Below are 24,527 nucleotides of genomic sequence, written 5' to 3'. Positions count from 1 at the left end.
ACCATTTTGCATAAACAGATTTCAAAGCACTTTTTGCCACTCCTACAGGGGAAAACTCCCACCTGCTTTTTTCTCTGTCTTATCTCCTACTTGTTGATTTTTGTTTCTATATGCCTGTTGCAACTTGTTGGCCAACACAAAGCTGCATTTCCTGCAGAGGAGAAAAAAGACAAAATGGAACACACCACCTGAGGCAAGAAGAGTTGTCCTTGCAAAGAGTGCTGTCTCCATAGTGGGACTCTCAGCATTCCCAGATTACCCGGGCTCTCAAGCTGCTGGGGGCTTCTCTGCAGCTGCTGAAATCCCAGCTGGAGACTCAGCGTGGTACGACAGCCTTTCCCTGGGTACCCAGGTCCCCAGCAGGCCTGGCTGGCTGAAGCTGCTCTGTTCCATATGTGCCAAGAGCTGATATTTGGGAGGTGAAACAGGACAATCTCACTCCTGCACTAAGCCAGGTCGGCTACAGGTAGAATGTCCCGGGTGGAGTGGCACTGCCCTGTCCTCTGCTGGCTGAACTTTATCTGCACTTCTAGCTTCTTCTAACAAGGGGGTTTTCTTTGCTTGCAGTGCTCAATGCTGTTGCATTTTCTCACTGGAGCCAGATGAACTTTGTCTCTGGAATGGATGGCTGGCAATGTGATAATATCCCAGCCAATGTATTCTGTCTGTAAATGTTGCCCCGCTGTCCCCCCTGGATGTGCTGTGTGGCTCATGCCACCTCAGCCCTGTATTCTTTGCACCCACTCCTGTCCACCCCTCCACTCACAGCCCCCTGCCCTGCAGGCAGCGCTGCCCTATCCTCCTGCAGCCCCTGCGGTACCTCCCTGTCCATGTCCTGTACCCGAGCCCTGCAGCCTGCCCTGCAGCTGCCTCATTATCCAGAAATGTGGGGGAGGTTTCATGGTTTCATTCTTGCATGAAGCATTCCCAGCGTGTCTGGTCCGTCCCCCCCCACCTCCCTTTTTGCCCTGGTTTCTCCACAGCTTTCCTCCTGCCCGTCCTCCCTCCCCTGCTCCAGCTTCCTGCCCTTTGATGAATGGCCCCTCCTCTGCTCCAGGGTACAAACTGCTTACCAGGTGGAGATGACTGCTCCCACCCCACAATTAGGTGCAATTATAAAGTTATGCTTCCCCCCCCAGCCCTTGTTCTAGAGTGGCTCAGAGCAGACTCCTGCTGTGGGCAGGTGGGACATGGAGCAGTCTCTGGTCTGTGCAGGCAAGTGGTGCTGGTGGTGCTGGAGGCCCCAAGCAGGGACTCAGCTGCAGCATCCCAAACCTGCTCCACTCTAAGAGATGAGCGGCAAATACCTGGGTGCTTCCTTCTGTGGTCAGGCAGAGCCCAGAAATGTGCCCCTGGGGAAGGCAGAGCCAGTGCTTGTGTGGAGACGTCCCAGCAGTGGCAGCGAGCTCGGCTGTCAGCTCTCATCATCTGTGCTTCAAGCTGTGCATTGCCTTGGCACTCATGGGGTGTTCCTGGTAGTGACCAGTGGAGAAATAGGGCTCCACTGCAGCTCCTGCACTTCTGAGGGTGCTGCCTTCGGCTGGACGTAAGATTTTGTGCAAAGACGGGTTTTCTTCCAGTGTTGTTGGTGCTGGCTGCAAGGGGGCTGATGGCTATAGCCAGACCCACCCTATCTGTCATCCCCACTCTCAGTAGGGCTCAAGGAGTGTCAGCTCCTGCTGGCTTCTGACTTCTCAGTGTCCTGGCCACAGCCCACTCCTGCACACTCCATGCAGGAGTTCCATGGAGCATGGCTGGGTGAACACCTCGATGCTCTGGTGTGGCTCTGGCTGCAGCATGCCAGGAGCCAAAATGGCAGTGCCCAGCCACCCAGATATGTCCCTGGCAGGGCTGGCACTGCAGGGCAGCCGCTGGGTACTGGGCAGCACCTGTAGGCCAGGGCAAGCAGGAGCCCCTCCTGCTACAGCAGTGTAAAACCAGTGTAGAACCATTCTGCCTGAGGACACATTGCTGCCACCTCAGCCAAGGAGTCCTTGCTCCATGCCATAGGAGAATGTTCCATGTGCAGACATGGACAAGCACACAGACAGACACACCTCCACATGCAAATGTTCTACTGTGGCCAAGCTGGCCCTTTTGCAGGACTTTCTAATTTGATTACTCTGCAAGATGCGGGTAGCTGAGCTCAGGAGAAAAACTGCTTGCTGGTGTGCATTGCATGGGGAATCCCACCAGTGCACTCCAGCATGGCAGCACTTGTACCATTCAAGTCAGGGTCTGTCCAGGAATTACCTGACTTCTAACCTGTTTGTATTGCAAGTGGTGCAGGCAAATGTGGGGTTTGCAGAAAGTCTGCAGGACAGCTCTGACTTTGACATGGGCAGCCAGAGCAAACCCATCAGGGACATTTGTGGCTGCCAAAGCACTAACGAGCTGTATGGAAGCAGGGAGAGCCCTGAGTGCTCCTCTGCCCTGTGCCAAGTGCTGTGGCAGACCATGGACCGTGTGCTACCCATGGCCATTCACCCCCAGCTGGTGCTGCTGGCTCTGCATTGGATGAGCCAGGTACAGCTCTGGTGGTCGTTGAGGTCCTAGGACACACCTTGGCTGTTCTGTGTTTCAGGACACGCCTGGGCTGGGCTGGCCCAGAAAGGGACAGGACTGAGCTATCTGTGGCTCTTGGGGTGGCATTTGGGCACTCAGGAGCTCATGTGTGTGTGTGCATGTGTGAGTAAGGCATGCAGGGCAGCATGTAAAAACACACCTAGAGAGAAAGTCTCAACAGAGATTAGATTAAAATATAATTAAACATGTAGAGCTTCCTGTCAATTACTCAACTCTTCTTGTATAACTCTTGGGACTGGCTGCCTTCACAGATGGCTGCTCTGCTATCAAAGGCATTTGCTGGGCACTGGTTGGAAAAAGTGCCAGGTCAGCATGGAATTAATTGCAGCAGCATCTTTCCTTGTAATAAGATTTAAAAATCTAGAAGAAAATTGCTGGAAGGTCTTATAGCTCTTCCAACAAACCTGTGATGCATCCTACTGCTTCGTGCTCCTCATGTACTCGCAGTAAGTGACTATGATGGGGACAAGGACATTGCAGTGGCCTGGAGGATCTCCAGGGGTCAAGTAGGAAGCAGAGGAGGCTGCATGTCCCCCCCGGAGCATGACCATGGCTGCTGCTGAACCAGAGGTTTCAGGATGGAACCTGCTGCTGTCCCCAGCCCCTCTCAAAAGCTATGACATTTCTCTCTTTCCCCTGCCATTTGCACCCAAGCCTGAGGCTTTGGTGAGTGGCTGCAAGGCAGAAGGCTCTGCAGCTGCAGGGTGATATCCAGACACGTGGGGTGCCTTTGTTTGCCTGGGTGAACAGCCAAGTTGCAGCCCATCTCCAGCTTTGTACCAGCTGCAGATCTAAGGCAGCTGACTGGCCTGCCAAAAAACCTAAACACGTGGAGCACCAGGGAGTGGCTTGTGCCAGACCTGAATAATGATGATCCCAGCACACATATAAAGAGATGCAGAGAGCTCACCACAGAGCTGTTCCTTGCTGCCCTGGTCTTTTGCAGAGCGTTACTGCACCTCATCCACCAAGGTATGTCTGAATTGGGAGACTCAGAATGGGAACTGTCTGTGTCTGCAGCAGGGCCTGTGCCTGCAGCTGGAGACAGACTGAACTTTTCTTCTAAACTTGGGGGAAATGTTACCACTGCTCCTGTGGAGGAGTTTCCAGCCAGGGAAGCAGAGCAGCCCAGTGCTGCAGGGTCTGTACGTGCCAACCTGCCCCAAGCAGAGCCCAAAGCATGTGGGCAGCATCAGGGCTCCAGTGACTGTTTTGGAGCAGCACAGCTCCTGCTTCTGCTCTGCAGGAAAACCTGTCCTTTTCCTCCTCACCCCCATGCTTTTGGGGGTCAGTTCATGTTGTATTTGACGCTGATTTGAATCTCTACCAAATTCCCCACTTTGCAGTGCTGTGTATATCCTGGCACACAAAGACTCCTCCAGAGGCAGCTGCACTGTGTCTCCCCCCGTTGCAGTGTCAGGCAGCCCTGGCATACCTGGGGATGTCTCTCCTGCCATACAGGTGTACAGGGCTCACATCCATGTCCCAGTGCTCCAGCTCTCCACTGGCTCTGGAATATGTTCCTTGTGCTCCACCATTTTAAAGCAAACATCCTGCATTTCCCCTTGCCTCAGCTCTGGACAAACAATGATGCTTCTGTGGGTCCTTAGACATTTATCACCCCTGCATCTTTCTAGGTATCAGATGTGGGTGATGAGTACAAGTGCTCTCACCAGGCATTGCCTGGCTTTTTGTGGAGCTGCTGGGCACAGCCTGAGCACAGGCAGGCCTTAAGGCTGTTTTGGGCTTGGGACTTCTTTGGCACTCTTCTAATGATTCTTTCCTCCTTGCTGTGCCCCTGATGTGCCCTGCTGCATTTCTTATCCCTCATGCCACATTTCACACAAAGCTCTGCTCCAGGGAGGCCCCAGCTCAGCTCTTTTCCTTCTTCCCAGGTCCATTTCCTTCCTGCATCCCAGTGCAGCCATGCTGGGCATGGCAGTGCGGCTCTGGGTCCTGCTCAGCCTCTTCAGCATTGGGAAAGGCCAGATGTTTCATATGGGACCATGCCCAGATCCATCAGTTCAAGAAGAATTCGATATCAACAAGGTGTGAGAAGTTCTCTAAAAATATCATAGGGTGTAGCAAGTTAAGCTAAGGGGGGATGGGACTGACAGCAAACTGCCAAAGTGCTGCAGGGGGTAGTGGCAGGTCTGGTCACACCTTGTGCCACAGCTGCCAGTGTGGGTCTGCCGCTCTGCTCACCCCCCAGCCCCAACAACCGAGTGGCAAAAACTGTGCTGACAAAGGAGCCAGGCTGCTCTGCCTCAGTCACTCATGTTAAAGACATCTCTTTAAACTTTCTTCTGTCAGTATTTGGGGAAATGGTACGAGATAGAGAAGCTGCCCTCAACTTTTGAGAAAGGAAGCTGCATCCAGGCAAATTACTCATTGAAGGAGAATGGGAAGTTCAAGGTGATCAACAAGGAGATGCTGTAAGTGTTTGTGTTCGGGCCATGTCTTCACTCTGGCAGTGGCACTCCTGTCACCTCTCTTGCTGTCCTGGGTGTTCATTGCTCTCTAAATTGCCTGTGTCTGGGGCTGAGGGTGCTGGGGGAGGCACCCTGTGCTTGCAGTAGCTCTTCTGAGAGATATGGGTCTCTGATTCCTGCCAGTGACCTGAGGATCACCAGGTCCCTGTCTCATTGTCCAAGGTGAGTGATAAGAAAATAGATCAAATGTACATGGTGACTTCAGCATAAATAACCTGGATCTCTCCCCTGACTGGCTTGTCAGCCTCAGAGGTGGTTGAGAAGCTGGATGGCCTGGGTCCTGTTCTAAGGTAGTCACGGGGCTGGTTATGGGATGGCAGCTATCACCTTGTGGTAGCGAAGAAGTGCCTGTGTCCTGTGCTCCTCTCTGCTCCAGAGTAGAGAGACACAAAGAAAAGGGACAGGGAAGATGAAGCACATGAGTAATTTTTATTTAATTATTTGTCAGCCTACTTCTGGAGAATTTACCGTGCACAGGTAGTAACTGCTGTGCAAAAGGATCAGAAATCATTGTCAGTTTAAATCAGTGGTGAAGTGAATGCTTTTCCCTTTATTAGGGAATTAGGATTGTTTGCAATTATGCTGAGGCCTCCTGGATTTTTACATGGAAAGATGCAAGTGTTAATTCATCTGTTTCCATCACCAGCCTGTGCTGTTGTGGGCTGCTGCTGTGGGGGGCCGAATGGATGAGAGGGAGCAAGCAGTGAATGCAGCGCTGTCCCCTGTGCTCCTGGCATGGCATGGGGACTTTGTTCTGGCTCACAATAACAACAGCATCAGGACACATCCCTTGTGTCCAGAGCACAGCAGCATTCCTGTTGTTCAGTGAGTGCCCAACACTGTGTCAGCAGCTCCACTGCTCAAGCTGTGCCTGGCAAACAGCTGGACATTCATTTGTGCCTGCATTAATCTCGGTGAGATTCATCCAGTCATTGCTGTCACTACTACAGCAGCTGAGGACCCTGAAATATTAGGGATGTTTTGAGTCAGGTGTGCACTGTGCATGGCTCCAGCATCAGCCCCTTGACCTCTGCTGCTGGCAGAAGTCGCTTCTGCCTCCTTGGCTGTTCCTGTTTTACAGGGAAACTTTCCTGCCTGATAGGCAGCGTCCAGGTCTTGAGGCATCCATGCAAAAATGCTATTATAAGATGGACAGCTTAAGTCTTAGGGCTTGCTGCCAACAGGCAGTGCTCTGAACGAGCAGCCAGAAAAACCCTGGCTCGCCACACAGGTACAGGTAATTTGCGTGCAGAGGAATGTGCAGTGACCTGGAAAAAGCACAGGTGATTAAACAGAATTGAACACATGCCTTCCACAACTACCAGAAGCTGAGCTGCTCCCTGGCACATCCAAGATCACGAATGGGATCCTCCCATCCTCCCATGCTGGATTCCTCTCACCCAGTGCAGAGCAGTCTTGATTTCCTTCTCTGTCATTGTCACCCTGGAACCAAAGGACATCCCACTGGCAGGGATACTTGGAGAGAGGCAGCCAGGGATGCTGGGACAGTTTAACCTGAGAGACCATCTACCCACATGGCCCAGGACCTACTGTGCCCTGAGTACTGCTGAAAACATCCTCAGGAATGCTGGGGTTTACTAGTGCCTTTTTCAGCCACCTCTTGACAGGTAGTTGTGTCAGGAGGGATGATTTAGTCGAAGTGGAAAAAAAATTATCTCCCACTTCCCTGGCTTCATTTCTCACCTTTGTCACCATTGTCTCCCCTTAGAGCCAATGGCAAAATCAATGAAGCTGAAGGAGAGCTCATGCACATGGATGTAAAGCAGCCGGCCAAGCTGGGCGTCCGCTTTAACTGGTGTAAGTGTGTGGTGGGAAGGCTCCCCTGTGCCCATGGCCTCTGCAGTGCTGTGGTCTGAGCATTGTGCCATGGCACCAGGGGTCAGAAACTGCAAAGCAAGGGGTGGAGCTCCCCATGTGACTTCAGCACAGCAGTAAAGGGGTAATAGATGTCGTGACCAGGAGGCAGTGGTTTGGTGACATTGATATGCCATTTACAGCAACAGCCCCCTCAGCAGTGGAGAACTCTTCAGCAGCTGATCTCAAAGCAGGAAAGATCAGCACCTTTACTGTCCCTCCAGGTCATTTCACAGATGGGGACAGGGAGGTGGGGAGGTGGGGGAGACAGCCCCACAGTGCTGTAAGAGCCAAGAATAAGCTTGTTTCTCTGCACACTGCAGTACAGCTACTTGCCCACGCTGCCTCTACCTACAAGTGGCTTTTAATTACCATTAATAATATGGTTTTGTTTGCTTGTTCCTTCCCTTGTCACTGTAACACTCAACAGGGGCCTGCTGAGGTGCTCTGCCACATTGCACAGCACTTTCCTCTGTCTGCAGCAACACTGGAAAGTGAGCTGCAGTGTTCCCTTGGATCACTTTTTATTCTGCTCCATCACACCTTTTCTTTGATAGCTCCATAGCTCTCTTTTTCAGAGGGGTTATTTGGAGAAATGGGTGGAGGAGGGGTAGTTGCAAAGGAAGTACAATGACTGTTCCATGACCACAGCCAGACTTAATTCTGTGCTGCTGTGGCATCACTGGCAGCCACTTCACCTGCAGCGTGTACAGCCTCAACCACCTTCCCCAGGTGTGAGCCCCAGAGAACAGCTCTGGGCTCAGCTGGCTCCCCGAGGCAGGGTTCCCCATGGCAGTGGGTGGTGGTTTGTGCTCCTCCTATCACCAGTGTCAGCTCCTACCACTACAGCTCCTTCTCTGCAGCCAGCACCCTCACACTGCTGAGGCTGGGCTGGCTTTCATCAGCCCAGGAGAGCAGTTTCAGGTCATGGCATTAACTTCTCATAAAGACCTTCACAGTCAGGGCTTTGTGTCTTTCTCAAGTTCCTCTGGACAGAACAGAGAGTCCTGGTAGGCTTTTATAAATTATAGCTCCCTGTACTGACCACAAGTATGCAGCAGCCAAAGTGGGACAGTCCCAGGAACTGTGGCTGTGGTGCTGCAGGGCTGCCCAGAGCTGATTACACATGGCAATGATGGTGCCCTCCTCTCTCCTAGTCATGCCTGCCGCCCCTTACTGGGTCATCTCCACTGACTATGAAAATTACTCCCTGGTTTACTCCTGCACTAACATCCTCTGGCTCTTCCACATGGACTATGCCTGGATTCTGTCAAGAGCTCCTGACATGCACCCAGAAACGGTGGAGCAGCTGAAGAGTGTTCTCCAGTCCTACAAGATTGACACTGACAAAATGATGCCCACTGATCAAGCCAACTGCCCTGCTGAGATGTAACTCCTGGCATGCAGCGACACAGCACGAGACCAGAGATAAACTTTGTTGCTTGCTTTATTATCCATTAGAATTTCTTTGTGCACTGAGAAATTTAATAACAGTAGTTCCCTCTTTGCTAACAGTAGTTTGCCAGCCCAGAGTTACTCCTTGCTGTCATTCCCCATGTCACTCTTCCCCCTCTCTTTGTCTTGCTCTGACTTTTGCAGCATAACTGACTGAGTCAGTGCTAATGGTGAAAGAAAGAAACCCTGAAGTGCAGACCTGAAACTCTGCTATTGCTGTAAGTCCCCCAGTATATGGATGGGAAAGGGTATGAGCTGTGATGTGCAAGTATCAATCCTGGGGAAGAATTATTCATCACACAACCCCATGTTTGTTTCCAAATTTTGTCTTCTGCTTCTGGGCCTGCCAGATTCCTATCTACAGAGTCTGAGCTACACTGTAGGCACTGCTTTAGCAGCAGCAACATCCAGACATGGTAGGTCTGTCCTGCAGCCTGGGAACTGATTCTGGGGGTCGAAAGCTTTCCAATGCAGGGCTGTAGGTGTATGTTGCTGCTAAGTCAGCAGACCTCCTTGCTAGAAAACAGATCTTGCCCTCTGTATTCTAAATCTAAAAATGCCCAGAGATTCAGCATTTCTCCATCCCCAATGTCTATATGTGTCCTTCTCTTGCCTCTAATGAGACTGGTCCTGCCTCTCCAAGGGGCCAGCTCTGACTGTACTTGTAAGCAGACATAAAGAGACAGGGCTGCTCCCTTGTTCTCTCTTCCAGAGGCTTTTCCCTGAACACCAGGAGACAGCAGGCTCTGCCTGACATCCTGCCCATTGCTGTTGCACATGCCAAGTGCCCGCTGGTCCTGCATCTGCCCTGGCAGGTGTTCAGCAGGCACTGCGACAACTCTGCTTGAATAGCATTCATGCAACTCATTAAAAATGAAATAAAAATACCTGCTTTGGGCCTTTTGTACCTTCCCAGCTGCACAGCCTTTGCCAGCAGGCCGGGGGGCTCAGTGTGTGGGGCCTGCCCCTCCTCTGAGGCCACAGCAGAGTTTCAATGAACTTAACAACCACAGCTGAAGGGAAATGGTTTGTTCCAGGAGCCTGGAGCTCTTTTTGGCTCTCTGGGATTCAGTGTATGGGCACCCCACATTGTCTGAGGCTTGCCAGTAAATCTGTGTTGTGGCTTTGACTGACTCCCATCTCCTGCTGCTTTTATTGACATGAAGAAATAATGATGTGGATGTAGAATGCTGTAAATCTGCAGGAAACATTCTAGGCTTATTTTGGTGGGACCCAAATATGTGGTGTGGGTGTGCTGCAGACCACTTTCTTGCCCTGGGAGAGCTACAGGAGCTGAGCAGGGAGCCAGTACGTCACTAATCTTTACCAGTCTGAGATGGCCAGGATGGGAGGCACCAGAAACAACTGCCATGTTTAAGTCATTATCCTTTCAAACTTTCAAATCCTAATGCCACAGTTCCTGTGACACAGAATTAAACACTCCACCCGATTTTTCAGGCTATAAGGATGATGGACATGCCAGTATACAAACAACTGCATGGTTGATCCCAAGTGTGTCAGAGTCTGGGTGTAATCATTTCATCACTGCTTCATCAGGTTCTATTTTCCTTCTCACACGGGTGGTGCTGCTGTAGCCTCATTCTGTGTGATGCAAGCCCATGGCACAGTGGCTGTGCAGGCACTGAGCCCTAGGGGTGGGAACCTGCAGCCCCATCAGCTGGGCACTGGATCTGGCTGGGAACTGGGATCTCCAGGTGTGGCTGAGAAATGGGAATGTTTCACTCAGAGAAAAAAGCCTGAGATGCCAGGGCCCTCTGGAGACCGTGCTTGTTCCTTCGTTGTGCCACAGAGATCGTGACAAACCTGGGCTGCTCTGGCAAACACGTTGCGCTGAGGGCATTTCTTCATGGCAGCACAGAGAGCTCAGGGACACCAGAGCACAGCTGCAGCCTGTCCTGCCCCGTGCCAGCCAATGTCCCCAGCCAACAGCACACATGTGGGACACCACCCTGCACATGCAAAACCCTTGAGTGCACGCGGGAGTGCCGAACAGGCACAAGTCCCACACAGTCCCAAGAACCCCGTGGATGTGCAGACACCCTGAGGGCAGCACACAACTCCTGGTGTACAGGCTGTGCGTGGCCACTGGCCCTGTGCACAGCCAGACCTCTGTGTCCATGTGTCCTCATCAAAGTGTGTAAAGATCTGGAGAGGAGATGCCAAGAAGGCAGAGCCAGGCTCTGCTCTGTGGTGCCGACCACTAGGATGAGAGGCAATAGTTAGAAACTGATGCACGGAAAATTTTTACCTGAATATGAGGAAGAACTTCTTTACTGTGTGGGTAATGGAGCACTAGAACAGATTGCCCAGAGAGGCTGTGAAGTTTCCATCACTGGACAGATTCAAGAATAATCTGGACACAATCCTGTGCAGTGTGATCCCTTCCAACCTGACCAATTCAGTGATTCTGTCCGTTTGCCCACATATCCCTGTGTGCCTGTGTCTGTGTGATCGTGCATCTCTGCGCCTGTGTCCCTCTGTGTCACTGTGTCCCCGTGTCCATATATCTGTGTCCGTGTGTCCCTGCCGTGTCTGTGTGTCCATCTATCTGTGTCTCACTGTCCCTGCCATGTCCGTGTGTCCATCTGTCCGTGTGTCCATCTGTCCGCGTACCACTGTCCCTTCCATGTCCGTGTGTCCATCTGTCCGTGTGTCCGTCTGTCCGTGTGTCCGTTCCCGCGCTCCCCGCGCGCGCAGAGCGCCCCCTCGCGGTGGTGTAGGCGCACGGCAGCAGGGGGCGCTGTCGGTCCGCCGGCCGCCAGGGGGCGCGGGCGCGCCGGGCTGAGGCGGCGGCGCTGGCGCGGGGCGGGCCGGGCCGGGCCGGGGCGGTGGCGGCGGAACCGGGCGAGCGGCGCGGCCATGGAGGCGCCCTCGGTACCGGACGCCTCGGCGACGGGGCGGGGGCCCATTAAAGGCATCCTGAAGAAGAGCGGCAGCAAGGCGTCGTCGGGAGCGGCTGTGGGGGCGCGACAGACTAGCCAGGCCTGCGACGAGGACGAGCACGGGTGAGGCCTCGGTGGTGGTGGTGGTGGGCGGCGGGTCCCCGCAGGGCCTCCCTGCGGCCGTCCCGCTCCTTCGAGGGGCCCGCGGGGCGGGATCAGGCGGGCGATGTCTCCAGCCGGGCCTGCTGCCCCGGGGGTGTTGCGCGGGCGGAAAGGGGGGTCCATGCCGTGCTCTCCGTGCGGCGGCGGGCCCGGAGCTCGGCTGCGCTGGGATCCGGCACTGGGAGCTCCTGCCGGGGCTGGAGCTTTGCTGCGAGCAGGGGGATGCCGGGGGTGCACTTGGGCGGAGGCGGGGAGCGCTGCCCGCAGGAGGCCGGTGGAGCTGTCGCCGTGGCTCCTGCCGAGGAGTGGCTGTCATCTGCTTAGTGTGGTAGCTCATAGAGGGTTTTACCGATGCTGCGAGGTTAGTCCGCAGTTTGGGAAACGCGCTTGATTTATTCTCAGCCGTCTCACAGGCGGCTCCTTTCTTGTAATCGGAAGTGTGGCCCTGGAGAGGGGACCTCTCCTGAGCTAAAACTTCATCAAGATGTATTCTCGTTTGGGCAGGATCCACCCTTAAAAATCTCACACTTGAGAATGTGCACAGCCGTGTTGTTTGTGATTTGAATGACGTGAAAATCTTGGTTTAATTGTAACATGCCAGAAGTGGTCTTTAGCTGGCCAGCACCTGTCCCTGATGGGTAAAAATCCTACAGTTTTCCTGATGCACTCAGCATCTGCTGGCTGTCGTCCTTTTGATTCTCCATCAAGTTATGATGAGCAAGGTTTAACCTGCACTCAGTGTTTACACATTTGCTTTGGACTGTTTTCTTTTTTTGGCACCTTACTCAGTATTGTAAGGAGAGAAATAATGATAAAAAAAATAAAATGGTCTTACTGGTGGGTTTTTTAATTATTATGGTAATATTCCTTTTATCTTTCCCTGGTTAAGTCATTAATATAGTCTAAAGACAGCAAGGTAAGAAAGAAGAGGTTTTGGGTTGTGGTGTTGCTTGTGTTAGCTGCTCCTGCTTTCCAGAGGAAAATTTCAGCTGAGTGCGTGAGATGATGTTTTTGAAACAGGTGAGTAGCAAGATGTTACACAAATGTGATTTTTTCCTTTTCTGTAGTTTTAATATTATGTAGCTTGATGTGCTTAGACTTTTATTACAACTAGCTGTTGGCAGCCTGTGTTTAATTTTCTGCAGTTTCTTTTGTACAATCTTGAAAAATGAGTAGAAATTGGGAGTATAAATGGATGAGTGCAATGGTATATTGGTTACTGCACACAGTAATTTCTTGGGAAGCAGTTAGCGGGCTAGAGTCCAGCTTCTATTTCCTATTTACCAATGTGAGCCAGTAAGCTCAGATTAATTCTGAAATTGCCTTGCAAATTGAAAGATATTGGCTAAACCTGGCAGGCTGCATTAGCAAATTTCCTGGCAAGATCAGTACAAGGTATATAAAACTGGTTTCTGTGCAGGTATTATTTTTGGTTGGCAATGTATCAATATATCATTGTTATTTCTGATTTCAGGTAAACAGTTTTGTTTTTAGAAGAAAGATAAGTGGTACAATTGTGACTTTCCTTTGAGATTAAAGATTAGTTAATACATTTAGGTATCTGTTTTCTTAATTTTCCTGCTTATTTCTGATATTGAAATTCAGGTCTGAAGATTTTTTAAAAATATCTCTAGATGAAAGAGCTCATCATGTCAGCTGTCGTGTTTTAAAGCACCACGTTCAGTAGAGCTCTCATGTATTTGCATCATTACTGACTTTGTGCTGCTGTTAGTGATGGTAACATTGTTTGGAAAACTTCTTTAATGAAAATATGATGCAAGAACGAAGCTTGAGAAATTGGGACACCACTGGAACTGCTTCTAAGGGACTGTGGTTTAATGGCAGATGTGTGCTTGGCATACACACTGGGATACAGTATTTTTTGCCTCCAGACCCCTGTAAGAGCCTGTGAGCAAGTGGATGTGATATTTCACAAAGGAATTATGGAAGTGTGTGTGTGCACAAGCAGCTGTGTTGGAAGAGGTGAGTCTGTTATGGCAGGAGCAAGTGAGGTGTGAGTAGTGTTCCTTGGCTGTTACTGCTGCTGAAACTTCTTACCTGTCTACACCACCTGATGTGTCAAATGAAGTTATTGTGTATTTTTGAAGATGTGAGAAAATACAAATGAGCACTTATGAGATTTTTCAAGCCTCATTTTCCTAAGGAAGATTAGATTTCCTATTTCTGTATCTGAAGGGGTGTCAGGATGCATTTCCCTGTGATGGTCCTAAGCCCTGTCATTAGTGTTGTGCTGTGCAGACATGCCTTAGCATGCAAAATTGGAGACAAACAAGGGAGGTGTGGCTTTTCAGAGCACTTAGACACTCCCCTGTGAGGGCTTTTTACAAGCAGGGGTGAAATGACATGTTTATGTCTTTGCCACTAATGACTATTTTTTTCCCCTTAGGTGAACTTTTAAGTTGTGCTTTGGGAGGTGTTCCACAGCCAAGCCTTTTAGTGTTGGAATCTGAGTTTAAAAAAACAAGTGTGAAAAACTAAGCTACTAAAAACTCGTTGAGTCTTTTATTTATGACTCACTGACTTGTTCAGTGTGGGCTGTCTGATTTCCAGCCCAGTGCATGCCAAAGGGATTGTTCCAAGGTTGCCAATATTATTATTAGGTGGAGTTGTGAGCCTGGGCTATAAACCTTGATGTGCTCTGGGCAAGTGGACACAAAGCATGTGATGGGAATTTCTCCCATCTGTTGTATTTCCTTGTCAGCTGAGCTCTATCTCTTTACAGGGGCTGTGTACCCTATGTACCATTGTCTAAGTGCTCTGGCTGGTAGGAGTCCTCACTGTGCAACACAGTGAGCATCTTGTGTTGGTCATAGATGAACTTTAGGCTGTGTTAAACTGGGTAAACTGGGCATTTTTCGACTCCTAACCAGACAGTTTTGAATGAGTGGCATTCCTAGACAGGAGCTCTTGCTTTGTCATCACGAAGCTCATGACTCCCCGCCCTGCCAGAGCCACGACCTGACTCACGTGGTGTCCGCTTATGCTGCAGTCCTTGTGTTTGCACAAAATGATTAAATGGACCTGAAGCCTCGAACATGAGACCTTGGCACTGGTTACTGTGTGCTGAGGGGATTAAGATCATTCAATTTGTATTAATTTCTGGAGTGTAAACCTGTGGCATGCTGGATTCAGCATCAACCCCCACATCTATTTTTCTCCTCTTTATTTTTTTTTCCCCCCACATTATATTATGTAGTGATCCTGTACATGCAGAATGTAGTTTGTCCTTGGAACTTTGCTTTATCTTGTTATACAGATATTATTCTGCTTAAGAGTGTTTGTGTTATTGAGACTGAATATGTCTTTCAGATCTGTTATTGGAGCAGCCTGTGTTTAAACAAGAGCAGTTAAGTGGAAGTCTTCCAGCCAACTGCTCCCTCCCAACCCCCAAAAACCCAAACAACCCCCAACCCAAAAAAAAAAACCCATAAAGTCCTGTAATGTTTGCTTCCTTAACTAATAATTTACAACAAGAATATATTATGTGGAATTTTTGTGTTCTAAAATTAAATTTATTGGATTAATCTAAGGGAAAGACCACCTTATATGAAGTTTGCAATAACCTTTTTAAATAAAACATGAAACATGGTGATTTGTGTTGATTAAACATTTTTTGTGGCTTTTAGAAGAGTGGAGGGATGGCTCTTTCTCTGGCCACAATGCAGTTGCTTTTCTTGTGGCTTATATATTTTGTTAATAAGCAGTCAGTGTGGGTGAGTTTTAGTTTCTTCAAATATACATGAAATAGTTCATTTTCTGGTTGACTAAGAAAATTCTAGATAATGTAGCATCACTGGTGCCTGTCTGTATAAAATGTGGAACTCCCTCAGCTTAATTATAGCAGTGAATCACTTGGCTTATGATTCCAATTTAGGATGACAGAAGCAGTATTAATAACCAGCTTGTTCTGTGCTACTTATTTCACTGCAGGAGAGGATTTGTTGTGTTGCTGTTGTTTATGTAACAGTTCTGCTAATAATCATTGCAGCTCCCTCAGCAGAGCTGAACTGAAAGGTATTGGGTTCTTTGAAATCTTGTGGGTTATTATAAGGGGAAAAATTCTCTTTTTACAAGATACAGTAAAATCAAGCCGTTCACAAGATAAGTCATTGAGCAAGACCAGGAGTCAGTGAATTCTATGATTAGGAATATGTTTAGAGATTGTTGAGTTTAGCTATTGTGACTTGTTAGGAAAATTAAATTGCACTGAGAATTTGTTATGACTTAAGTGTGTATAGAGAAGTATTTAATAGTCATACTTTGAACATGTCTCTGTGTCATAACAATATTTTTTGTGCTTAGTATGTAGTAGAGATCAGAGGATGTTTTAGAAATTCCTTCTCTGGTAAAGCAGAACTAATTGTTTTAGAATGTAAGAAAATTTAATTTTCTTATTTCAGTAAAAAATCCCAGAAGTGGGATGAAATGAACATCATAGCAACGTACCACCCTGCAGGCAAAGATTATGGCTTGATGAAAATTGATGAGCCAAGTACTCCTTACCACAGGTATGCTTGCTAAAGTGTTGTCCTGTACGGTGCCAGGTGGAACTGTGGGCTTAGAGCTAAATGTACTTTGTGGGTGATGTAGTATTACTGTGCAGGCCTGCTGGGTGTATGCAACATACTCAGATCTACAAAGCTTCTAAATAAGGAGAGCTAACTGAAAGGACAAAGTATAAAGGACAAAGTTTAGAAGGTTTGTTCTAGCAGACTTTAGGAGACTCTAGACTTTAGCAGACTCTAGCATTCTTTTTTAGACTTTGAATGGAATAAATAAGTCTGATTTCTATTGATTTTATTTTTTTCAGTACTGGAATATCATGTCATATCAATATTTAAAGTCGATTTGGAAAGCTTCTGAAGCATTAAAGAAGTCTTTTAATTGAGTGTTGTAATTAATTGAGTGTTGTAAGGTTTTGACTGTTTTCTTGAGTGAACTACAAACTTGAGCAAATTACTCAAAAAAGCTACTTTTTGTTTCCCCTCCAAGCATGATAGGAGAAGATGATGAGGATGCAGTGAGTGATTCAGAATATGAGCCCTTAAGAGCAGATGTGTTGAGTAAAAAGTAAGTATTGTTATAAAAAAAACCTGACTAAATGTGAAGATAATCTGCTCTTTCCTGGGGTAGATTTTCTTTATGGAAAGCTCTTGCTGGTTTCTCTAGAAGCTGCATTTTTGCTATTGTCAAATTAGGTGGTTTTTAGTGTTTGATAGTGCTATTGGTAATTGAAGCATCTTGCAGGTTGTCACTACATATAAATATGGCAAAAATAGCGAACAAAGCTGTTTGCATGAGTGTTCTGAAATGTAATGTATTTTAAATTGTGAAAAACTTGCTGTTTCAGCATTTTGTATTGCATGATTTATGTAGACTGGCAGCTGCAGCTGAAGGTAGAGGACCCAAGATTATAGCAAGGCAAGAAGAAAGCAGTGAGGAGGAGGATGAGGATGAAGAACTAACACCTGAAGAACGGGGTAGGCATAAGTGGTTTTCTTTCTTTTGTTTAGACTCCTTTCCTACAAATAGTTTCAGGTTTTCCCTAAGAAATATTTGCAAAGAAGAAGTACTATCAGAAAAATGTTGTGATTGGAAAATAGAGATATATCTACATTATCTACATATAAACAGGAATTTGCTGTTGCTGGCTGCCTGCCTCTCTACAAGCCTAAAGTGTGGGAATTCCTGCTAAGAAGTTCTGGTTTGGGGTTGGAGGAATAGTTCTTAATTCAATGAGTATCACTACAAATAAAATGCTGCTAATTGCTTGCAAACGTACAGATGATATTTCTGTTGTTCTCGAAGCAACTGGTAGATGGATGCAATAGGAAGTCTACAATTATTCAAAAGCAAATAGTATCTTCAACAGAGATGTTATTTCATGTTAACTTGGACAAGAATATTTTGAGGGAACAGTCAGACAACAATACTTCTAAGGTTTCAGGCTTGTATTATCTAGCTGGTGCTTCTCAAATTTACTGGCCTTAACTTTGAGCGTGAAACCTTGCTATACTAAAGGAAGGAAAAGAACAAAGTATTGGGGCTGGCAGTAAGCACAATTTGCTTCAATTATAATACATTACTGCTGGATATGCTAATGTTTCATATATAGAGCAGAGTTGGCTTCAGACCATAGGGAAAGTGGAAAATATTTTCTTCTACATGTGGTAAATATATCTCTTATAACTGACCTTTGGTGGCTAGCCAGCAGTCAAGCCACGCATCTGCAAAAGTTCATCTTCTATCCCAGCTTTATGTCTCAATTTGTCCTTGAGTTTTCTTAGAAACAAGGCTTGTGAAACTTTGGAGTTTTGTGTACTTTTACCAGATGTTTCCTGTGGTTCAGACTTGCTCTTAGCTGCAAGCAGGTTTTTATAAAAGTGCTTCTGAGATTCTAGTACATCAATTACTATTCTTTTTGTAAGTCAGACTCATTTTAAAAGAACACTCCACTGCTTGAAGACAGTATTTTTTATTCAGTGAGTTCCTCTTTGAAGAAGATAATGTTTTTTTAAGGGAAGGAACAAGTATTTCCATTTGTTTGTCCACAGAGAAAAAGAAACAGTTTGAAATGAAGAGAAAAATGCACTACAATGAAGGAAGAAACATCAAACTGGCAAGGCAGCTCATTGCAAAAGAACTACATGGTGAAGAAGAGGAAGATGATGAGGATGAAGAGATGCGTGATGCTGCAGATGTAGAAACAATGAGTACAGAAGCTACCGAAAATGGTGAGCTACTGATTAATTAGAAGGCACCTGTAAGTACTGGTGGTCTTTTGAGCTGTTGGGAAATGAATATACTGAAGTGTGAGAATGACTAGAAGGAGTACAGTATGTATGTAACACTCAATGAATAATGTCTTCATAGGTAAATTTGTAGCATGGAACAAAAACTGCCAGCGTTGATGCTGTTTGTTGTGGCGTAACAGAAAATCAAACATCTCCGCTTCTCACCATGTCCCCAACGCAGCTGACTTTGGGTAGTGAAGTTGCCAGTACCCTTTTTAAAGGAGGAGCTGTCTTGTACTGAACACTTTGATGGCCACCTGGGAGAGCCTGGCTTTTTGTTGTGGGTTATTTCCCATTCTGCTCCCATTCCATCCTGTAGCCAGCAGTGGGAAATTACCATCAATGTTTCCTCCCTGTTGAGAGGACTGTTTATCTTCCTGAGGAAGAACACTGAAATGTAAAACTGCTGTTAGGCCTTCAATACAGACTTGTACTTGAGCAGAAATGTTCATTGCTATAGTATGTGATAAGACTCTCAATTTTGCTTTTAGTGCAGCTACTGGAAAAAAGTTTGGGATGTTTAAGTGGGAGCTGTTGCTGGAACCTGTTTCAGGGCTGTCTCTTCACAGGAAACTCCTAAAACTATAGAGGCTGACACTTTCTCTTTCATCTTTAAACTTCTCTCTGGGTGAAAAGTCTTAGACTTTTGTGGTGGTATTCTGGTGAATAATTACAGTTCACTCCCCACCTCTTTATGTAACAGCACTTTGAATAAATTTCTGACATTAAAAAACCATACATCTGTTGCTCATGAGACTGGTGGTAGTGAAGTCTGTAAGCCTTGTTCATCTGTGGTTTGCAAAGCTATGAGATACTACCATGGTCTGCAGACTTGGGAAGATGCTGCATGGGTTTAACTTGGTTCACATCTGCTTTTCACAACCTGTGAACTAGGAACTTCAAAAATTCATTTAAATCCCACGCAATAAAAAGGTGTTTTGCAAAGTTGCGTGTTTAAGTTCTGTGGATTGCACCTTTTCGTCCTGTTATTTACTACAGGAGGACTAATTCCATCACAGTTGCACTGAAAGGGTCATTTGGTATGTGTCTGAGACCCATTACTGGACTGACTTTATCCAGTAACTTAACACAGGCCTTATAATGGCTATTTACTAGAACTTCACTCTCCAGGGGAAAGGAGGGCTGCAGTAGCCACCCGTATGGCCTTTCTGCATGGCCTGAAGCTGCCATCTCTCTGCACTCTGCTGTAAAACAGAGGCAACTCCGCTCCCCAGCTGCATTCGCCAGTGGAAAGAAGGCAGACCTTTGCAGCATTTTTCCATCTCTATTGTTGAAGTCCATTCCACCTTCCTCATAACCAGCTTCAGAGCCACAACTGGTAATTATCAATTTTAGACTGCTCATGGCTAATAGATTCCATAAGTGTAACTGTCTGCCAGTGTAGCAACCTGTTAACCAAGTGGTTCACATCCACACCATAGCATATTGAAATACTTTCCATTAACCTGATGTAGTTCTCAGTTCTTCACTTTTCTATCATTCTGCTTTAACCTTCATGTTTTGTTATCTCCTAATCTTTCTATCAGCTATCACAGCCTTTAATCTCTGTCCTTGATCAGTTCTTCTGAGGTTAAGTACTGATTCACTTTTGTAGCAGCTGGTGAATTGAATGGCCTCAGACAGATTATGAGACAGGGTTGGGCAAAGGATGATGGAATATGAACGGAAGTGTTAATAAACCAGTCTTCTGCCACTGTCCTCATTTTAAGAAATTCTTACACTGAGAAATGTTCAGTACATAGCTGTGCTAATGTCAAAGTTTTACTGAAATAACTTTTTTTGAGATTTTATTATTTATTGCTCTCTCATCTGTATTCTGAGGGCATAGAAGAATCTCCTTATTCATAAGTGTTAATTAGAGCTATAGAAGGTTTCTCAAATAGATGGCTTTAATACTTGCTACTTGGGGTTTTGGGTCATTGTGCTTTTGGTCATGCTGTGCTTTTGGTTACATTAAGCACTTGAGTATTTAAAAATTAGGCTGCTTCCTTTGTGGAAGGAAATCAAAATCCTCTTAATATTCATGTTCCTGAGAACAGTTTATGGAAAGATTATTCACCTGGATAACTTTCAAAAAGCTCTTCGACTTGAAACTTTATTTTGAAATGCTTTTCTCTAGAGCAGAAAAGGGAGGGTTTCCTTACCTCTTGTACTGGGTGATACAGGAGTCGATTTTTTCAATGGCTTGTTTTGGCTTCACTCTGTTAAACTGGCTAACAGCCCTGATGCTTGCTTTGGACTTCAAAGAAAATGTCCTGGTTTTTCTGCATGTTGTATTGTAGCTATATTTTTATAAATTCTTCCATTTGACTTGAGTTCTTGAGAAGTTGTGGAGATCATGAGGTGATGTGGCTGCCACTCAGCTATTTTGCCGGTCAGTGTAAGTGAGAGCTGCCATGCAATGTCCTTTTATTCCAATGGAATAACATGACTTCTGTAGTACTGACGATTGTTGCAGGTAAAGATGTGACATGAGGCATTTCCTCGTGGTCTGTTGTGCCTCTGGGGTTCCACTGACTCCTGGATTGTTTTTCAGGAAATTTGAGAATCTCTTCTATTGGAGTTTTTTATATCCATGAAGATCCCTTTAAATATTCTGTGCTTCTCTTATCTGATATTTCTTTCTACCCTCTACTTCTGTCTGGTTTGTATTTGAGTAAAACTAACAGTACATTTCTAATCTGTACACTCTGCTTTCAAAGAAGGGGCTAAAGACTTAGGGCAGGTTTAAGGAGGTTCCTGTCAGATACCACCAGGTCCACTAATACAAGTTGCACTTCTTGGTTACAGACTGAGATTTCTTGCTGATTGAAATGAAGATGGCCAGTCCAGTCAGTGATGGTGAGAACTCTTTGTATATTTCTGCTCCTGTCTTCATTGTGGCTACCAAGTGTTTTAAATGGATGGATCGTTCCTTTCGTGCCTCAAGTAGCCATGCCTTATCCCATGCATATGGATTCTGGCAGCCAAGCTCTTTTGTGGAAAAGAAAGTAGAAATTGTAATAAGACTGCATCTGGCAGGGAGGTTGGAGCTGGATGTCCTATAAGGTTCCTTCCAACCCAAACCAGTCTATGATTCTACATTTGCTTGCTTCAGCATTTCACCTTTGCTGGCTATTTATGCTTGCTATTTATGACTCCATGAATAATATAAATAGAGTTCTTGTTTGCCAGCAGAAGTGACCTTTGTTTCTCTCCATAAAAACCTTCCCTTTAGAAATTCTCTTTGAAGCCCCAGCAGGAAATATTCCTGATGTAGGTGAATCATGTTAAGCATGATGATTTCAGTGCAGACCTGTCTTCTGCTACACAGAAGTATCAGCCAGAGGGTGTTGTCTATAGCAGTTCAATTGACAAGCAGTAAGACTATTGTTCTCTTTCTCTGGTTCATTGAGCTGCATTGCTCTGCTAACCCTGCTCAGATGGCACCCAGCAGCTGAGCTGTCACTGACTGGGTGTACCCTTTGGCCTTTGGTAGATAGAGAATATGTTGTGTTTTCTTTACCAAGGCAAGCATCAGCCTAAAGATGAATTAAGTGTGAAGGCTGGGAGCACACAGCTATCAGTTCTGCTGGTTAACTGTGCTGTTTGCTTGTTAAACTGCATGTTACTAAATCTAACTCATGCCCAAGCCTAACTGGCCTTTTAAAAAGAATATTATCATTTTGATGAGGTATTCTTTGATCAGCACTGAGGAGAAGTTTCCTCTGACTTTATTGTGGTGTTTTTGCTCAAAAGCATGAGTTAACTTCCTGAAAACACAACTGACTGTGCTTCTTCATGTATAAACTTGGGGTTTTTTTCATTTCAAGTGTCTCATCTGGAACTGATATCTGACCTGGGAAGTACTATGTTTGCTGGTGTTTCAGGAACCTCATGTGTTAGTTCTAAACACCTGAATTAAATCCTTCCAGTTCCAGGGGGTGAGCACTCAGTGCTTGGTGTGCTGAACAGTGGTGTTGGCCATTTCTTTAGAGCATGAAGGTCAACTAACTGTTTAAGAAGTTTCTGCACTCTCCAACTAAAAGCTTATACATTGCTAAGATGGGTTGGCAGACATCATCTTTGGAGAAGTAGAGATGATTTCAGGAGGATATTTGTGTGTGTTGCGAAAATATTCAAGGGGTGTGAAGAATTATCTATTTTTTGTAATCTTTCTTACGCAGCACATGTTACTCGTGACCAGCTGGAAAGTAGAGCACACAGCATAGAAGAAATCTGTCCAGAACTGTAACTGCTTGTCAAAGACACAAATATAAACATCGCTTCATGATTTTTGCAATTAAGGCTCTTAAATGTTAAGAAGCATATCAGTTACAATGTTGTATTGCCAAGAATGTTAATTTTAGACTTGTCCATTAGGCAGAAAACACTGTCTAATTGATTTTTTTCTTGTGCCTAGTATTTCATGGAGAATACTGCTTCATAATTTGTTCAACCAGAATGGCATTCCCTGTATGTATAGCGCTGATTATCTTGCGTGATGTACTGTTTCTCTTGCTTTGAAACACTCACTATCTTTTGGTTTTTCACTATTTATTTGAGAGTGTTCTAGATGTGGTGTCTCATACAGAAAGTTTTGGGATTCAAGAGCCAAATGGTACACCATATATCAGATTGACATGTAAGCTATTTATCAGATGTGTTAAGTAGTTTAAAAAGGGATTATTCAAGTCCTACAACTTTTTTTTTTTTTGTAAAGTGTTGAATTGTTAATCTAGATTTCAGTATGTTTTTACCTGCACTTTCCCAGTCTTTTGAACAAGAGCTGTGTTATTTCTTAAGAGCGGTGTTCAGAATCAGTTGTTAGTTTCTGACTAAAGCAGTACTAACATCTGGTTAGGGAGTGTTTTTACACTGGAAACAGCTAACTTGAACTTTGCGTTTAACTTTCATAACCTCTTCATCAGAACTGGTTGTTTTGTGGAACTCTCTCTGGCTTATTGTGAGAACGTGCAAGTTTCCTCCAGCTTTTCTCTTAAAATCACAGCCACTGTTACTCTTCTGGCTCTTGTTTCAAACGTTTGGTTCTTTCCAGTTGCATGAACAGTGTTTGTGCTGGTAGCACCTGAGGAAAAACACCCAGCCATGAGGAAATACACATCAGGACTGAAGATGTGCTGAGCTTAGGCTCTGGCTGTTCTTTATTAAAGATAACTGCTGTTGATCTACTCATTTGGGGTTAGCAACTTCCATACTGAAAACCACTGGTCTAAATCTTCCTGTGTCCATTGCAACTTAGAGCAACTGCTTTTGTAAAATGAAGGCTTTTGGAAGGGAAACTGCTTAATTCAAATAGTTGTTTACAGTGTGGTTGTATAGCAGTAAAGAGGGATTCTTCACCTCCAAATTGCTGTAAAAACTTCCCACAGGGTGGAATTAGACTGGTGAATGTTCCAGTATTCAGAGTAGTTTTGGGGTTTTATTACACAAAGTACACACTTAAGCTATAGCTTGGTTATGAAATACAGTGTATATCTTAATTTTGATCTGAATTTGATATGTTGCAAAAATCCATATAATTATATGGATCTATTTTAAAATGTCTTTTTCTCCACTGTATATGTGAAGTTTGAATAAAGGAATGAAAGTTATTTTACAGTTACATGCATTCTCAAGTGTGAACTTTCCTGGAGTCCCAGAGAAATTGAGAGTAAATAAGGCAATAGGATGCTGTCCTCTGAAAGATTTCTACAGGAATGATTCATTAGACTGGATGCATTGCCAAAGATAGCTGTGAGTTTTGCTAACTGGGTTTTGTAGTGTGCCTTTCCCAACTATCCCCTTTCCTTAGCAGGTAAGAGGATTTTCAGTTTTGAGTTAGTTCATCTTCTAAGGTCCTGAATCAAGATTAATAGGGTCTTTTTACAAGAAAGAGTTGAACTCTTAATTCTGGCCAGTGTGGTGATGCTAATTTTTCAACGTGCAGGATGCTATTTCTTCTTGTATCAAATGTGGCCACCTGCATAGAGTAAACAGGGGCAAAGGGTAAGCATTTAGATACTTCTGACTCATTAAGTCACTTACTTTATCTTTTAATTTGGCTCCCAAGAATAGGATTTCAAAACTTTAGGTTTGTAACCTTTATATCCCTTTATATACCATTATATTCTTTATTGCAGTGTCCAGAGTGTTGGCCTGTGTGCACTGAGCTGTGTTTCAGCCTGAGCAGCTGGTGGCCGGGTTTGGCCCAACTGGGCACTGAAATCCTGCTGAGA

The 24,527-nt window shown here is 45.8% G+C and overlaps 2 protein-coding genes across 8 annotated transcripts; both read left to right on the top strand.

Moving 5' to 3' along the window:
* The first annotated feature begins 4,512 nt into the window (after positions 1–4,512).
* On the top strand, positions 4,513–8,346 carry APOD (apolipoprotein D). Its single transcript, XM_062499597.1, has 4 exons — positions 4,513–4,635; positions 4,900–5,021; positions 6,808–6,896; positions 8,111–8,346. Exons 1-4 carry the CDS (start codon positions 4,513–4,515, stop codon positions 8,344–8,346), a joined length of 570 nt encoding a protein of 189 aa, XP_062355581.1.
* Positions 8,347–11,277: 2,931 nt separating this feature from the next.
* On the top strand, positions 11,278–23,910 carry PPP1R2 (protein phosphatase 1 regulatory inhibitor subunit 2). 7 transcript variants are annotated; one of them, XR_009933465.1, is made up of 8 exons: positions 11,278–11,434; positions 15,895–16,002; positions 16,487–16,564; positions 16,871–16,974; positions 18,049–18,228; positions 19,420–19,627; positions 21,100–21,150; positions 22,476–23,910. XR_009933465.1 is itself a non-coding variant. In XM_062499085.1 (7 exons), the coding sequence occupies exons 1-6, from the start codon at positions 11,289–11,291 to the stop codon at positions 21,102–21,104; spliced, it is 621 nt and encodes a 206-aa protein (XP_062355069.1). In that variant the 5' UTR covers positions 11,278–11,288; the 3' UTR covers positions 21,105–21,150; positions 22,476–23,910. The 7 variants fall into 7 exon arrangements, 4 of the variants coding, with proteins under 4 accessions (XP_062355069.1, XP_062355066.1, XP_062355067.1 ...); XR_009933467.1 differs by lacking the exon at positions 11,278–11,434 and adding an exon at positions 13,026–13,456; XR_009933466.1 differs by lacking the exon at positions 19,420–19,627 and having other exon boundaries at positions 18,049–18,257.
* The last annotated feature ends 617 nt before the right edge of the window (positions 23,911–24,527 follow it).

This window comes from Cinclus cinclus, chromosome 10 (assembly GCF_963662255.1).
Source record: "Cinclus cinclus chromosome 10, bCinCin1.1, whole genome shotgun sequence".
NCBI lineage: Eukaryota > Metazoa > Chordata > Aves > Passeriformes > Cinclidae > Cinclus > Cinclus cinclus.
This window is presented reverse-complemented; position numbering and strand designations above follow the sequence as displayed.

Excerpts from the sequence above, each read along its gene's own strand:
- APOD (XM_062499597.1), top strand. The coding sequence starts at position 4,513 with ATGCTGGGCATGGCAGTGCGGCTCTGGGTCCTGCTCAGCCTCTTCAGC. Across the intron at positions 5,022-6,807 it reads GTGATCAACAAGGAGATGCT|AGCCAATGGCAAAATCAATG; the intron begins GTAAGTGTTTGT and ends GTCTCCCCTTAG. Across the intron at positions 6,897-8,110 it reads GGGCGTCCGCTTTAACTGGT|TCATGCCTGCCGCCCCTTAC; the intron begins GTAAGTGTGTGG and ends CCTCTCTCCTAG.
- PPP1R2 (XM_062499082.1), top strand. The coding sequence starts at position 11,289 with ATGGAGGCGCCCTCGGTACCGGACGCCTCGGCGACGGGGCGGGGGCCC. Across the intron at positions 11,435-15,894 it reads TGCGACGAGGACGAGCACGG|TAAAAAATCCCAGAAGTGGG; the intron begins GTGAGGCCTCGG and ends TTCTTATTTCAG. Across the intron at positions 18,229-22,475 it reads TACAGAAGCTACCGAAAATG|CACATGTTACTCGTGACCAG; the intron begins GTGAGCTACTGA and ends TTTCTTACGCAG.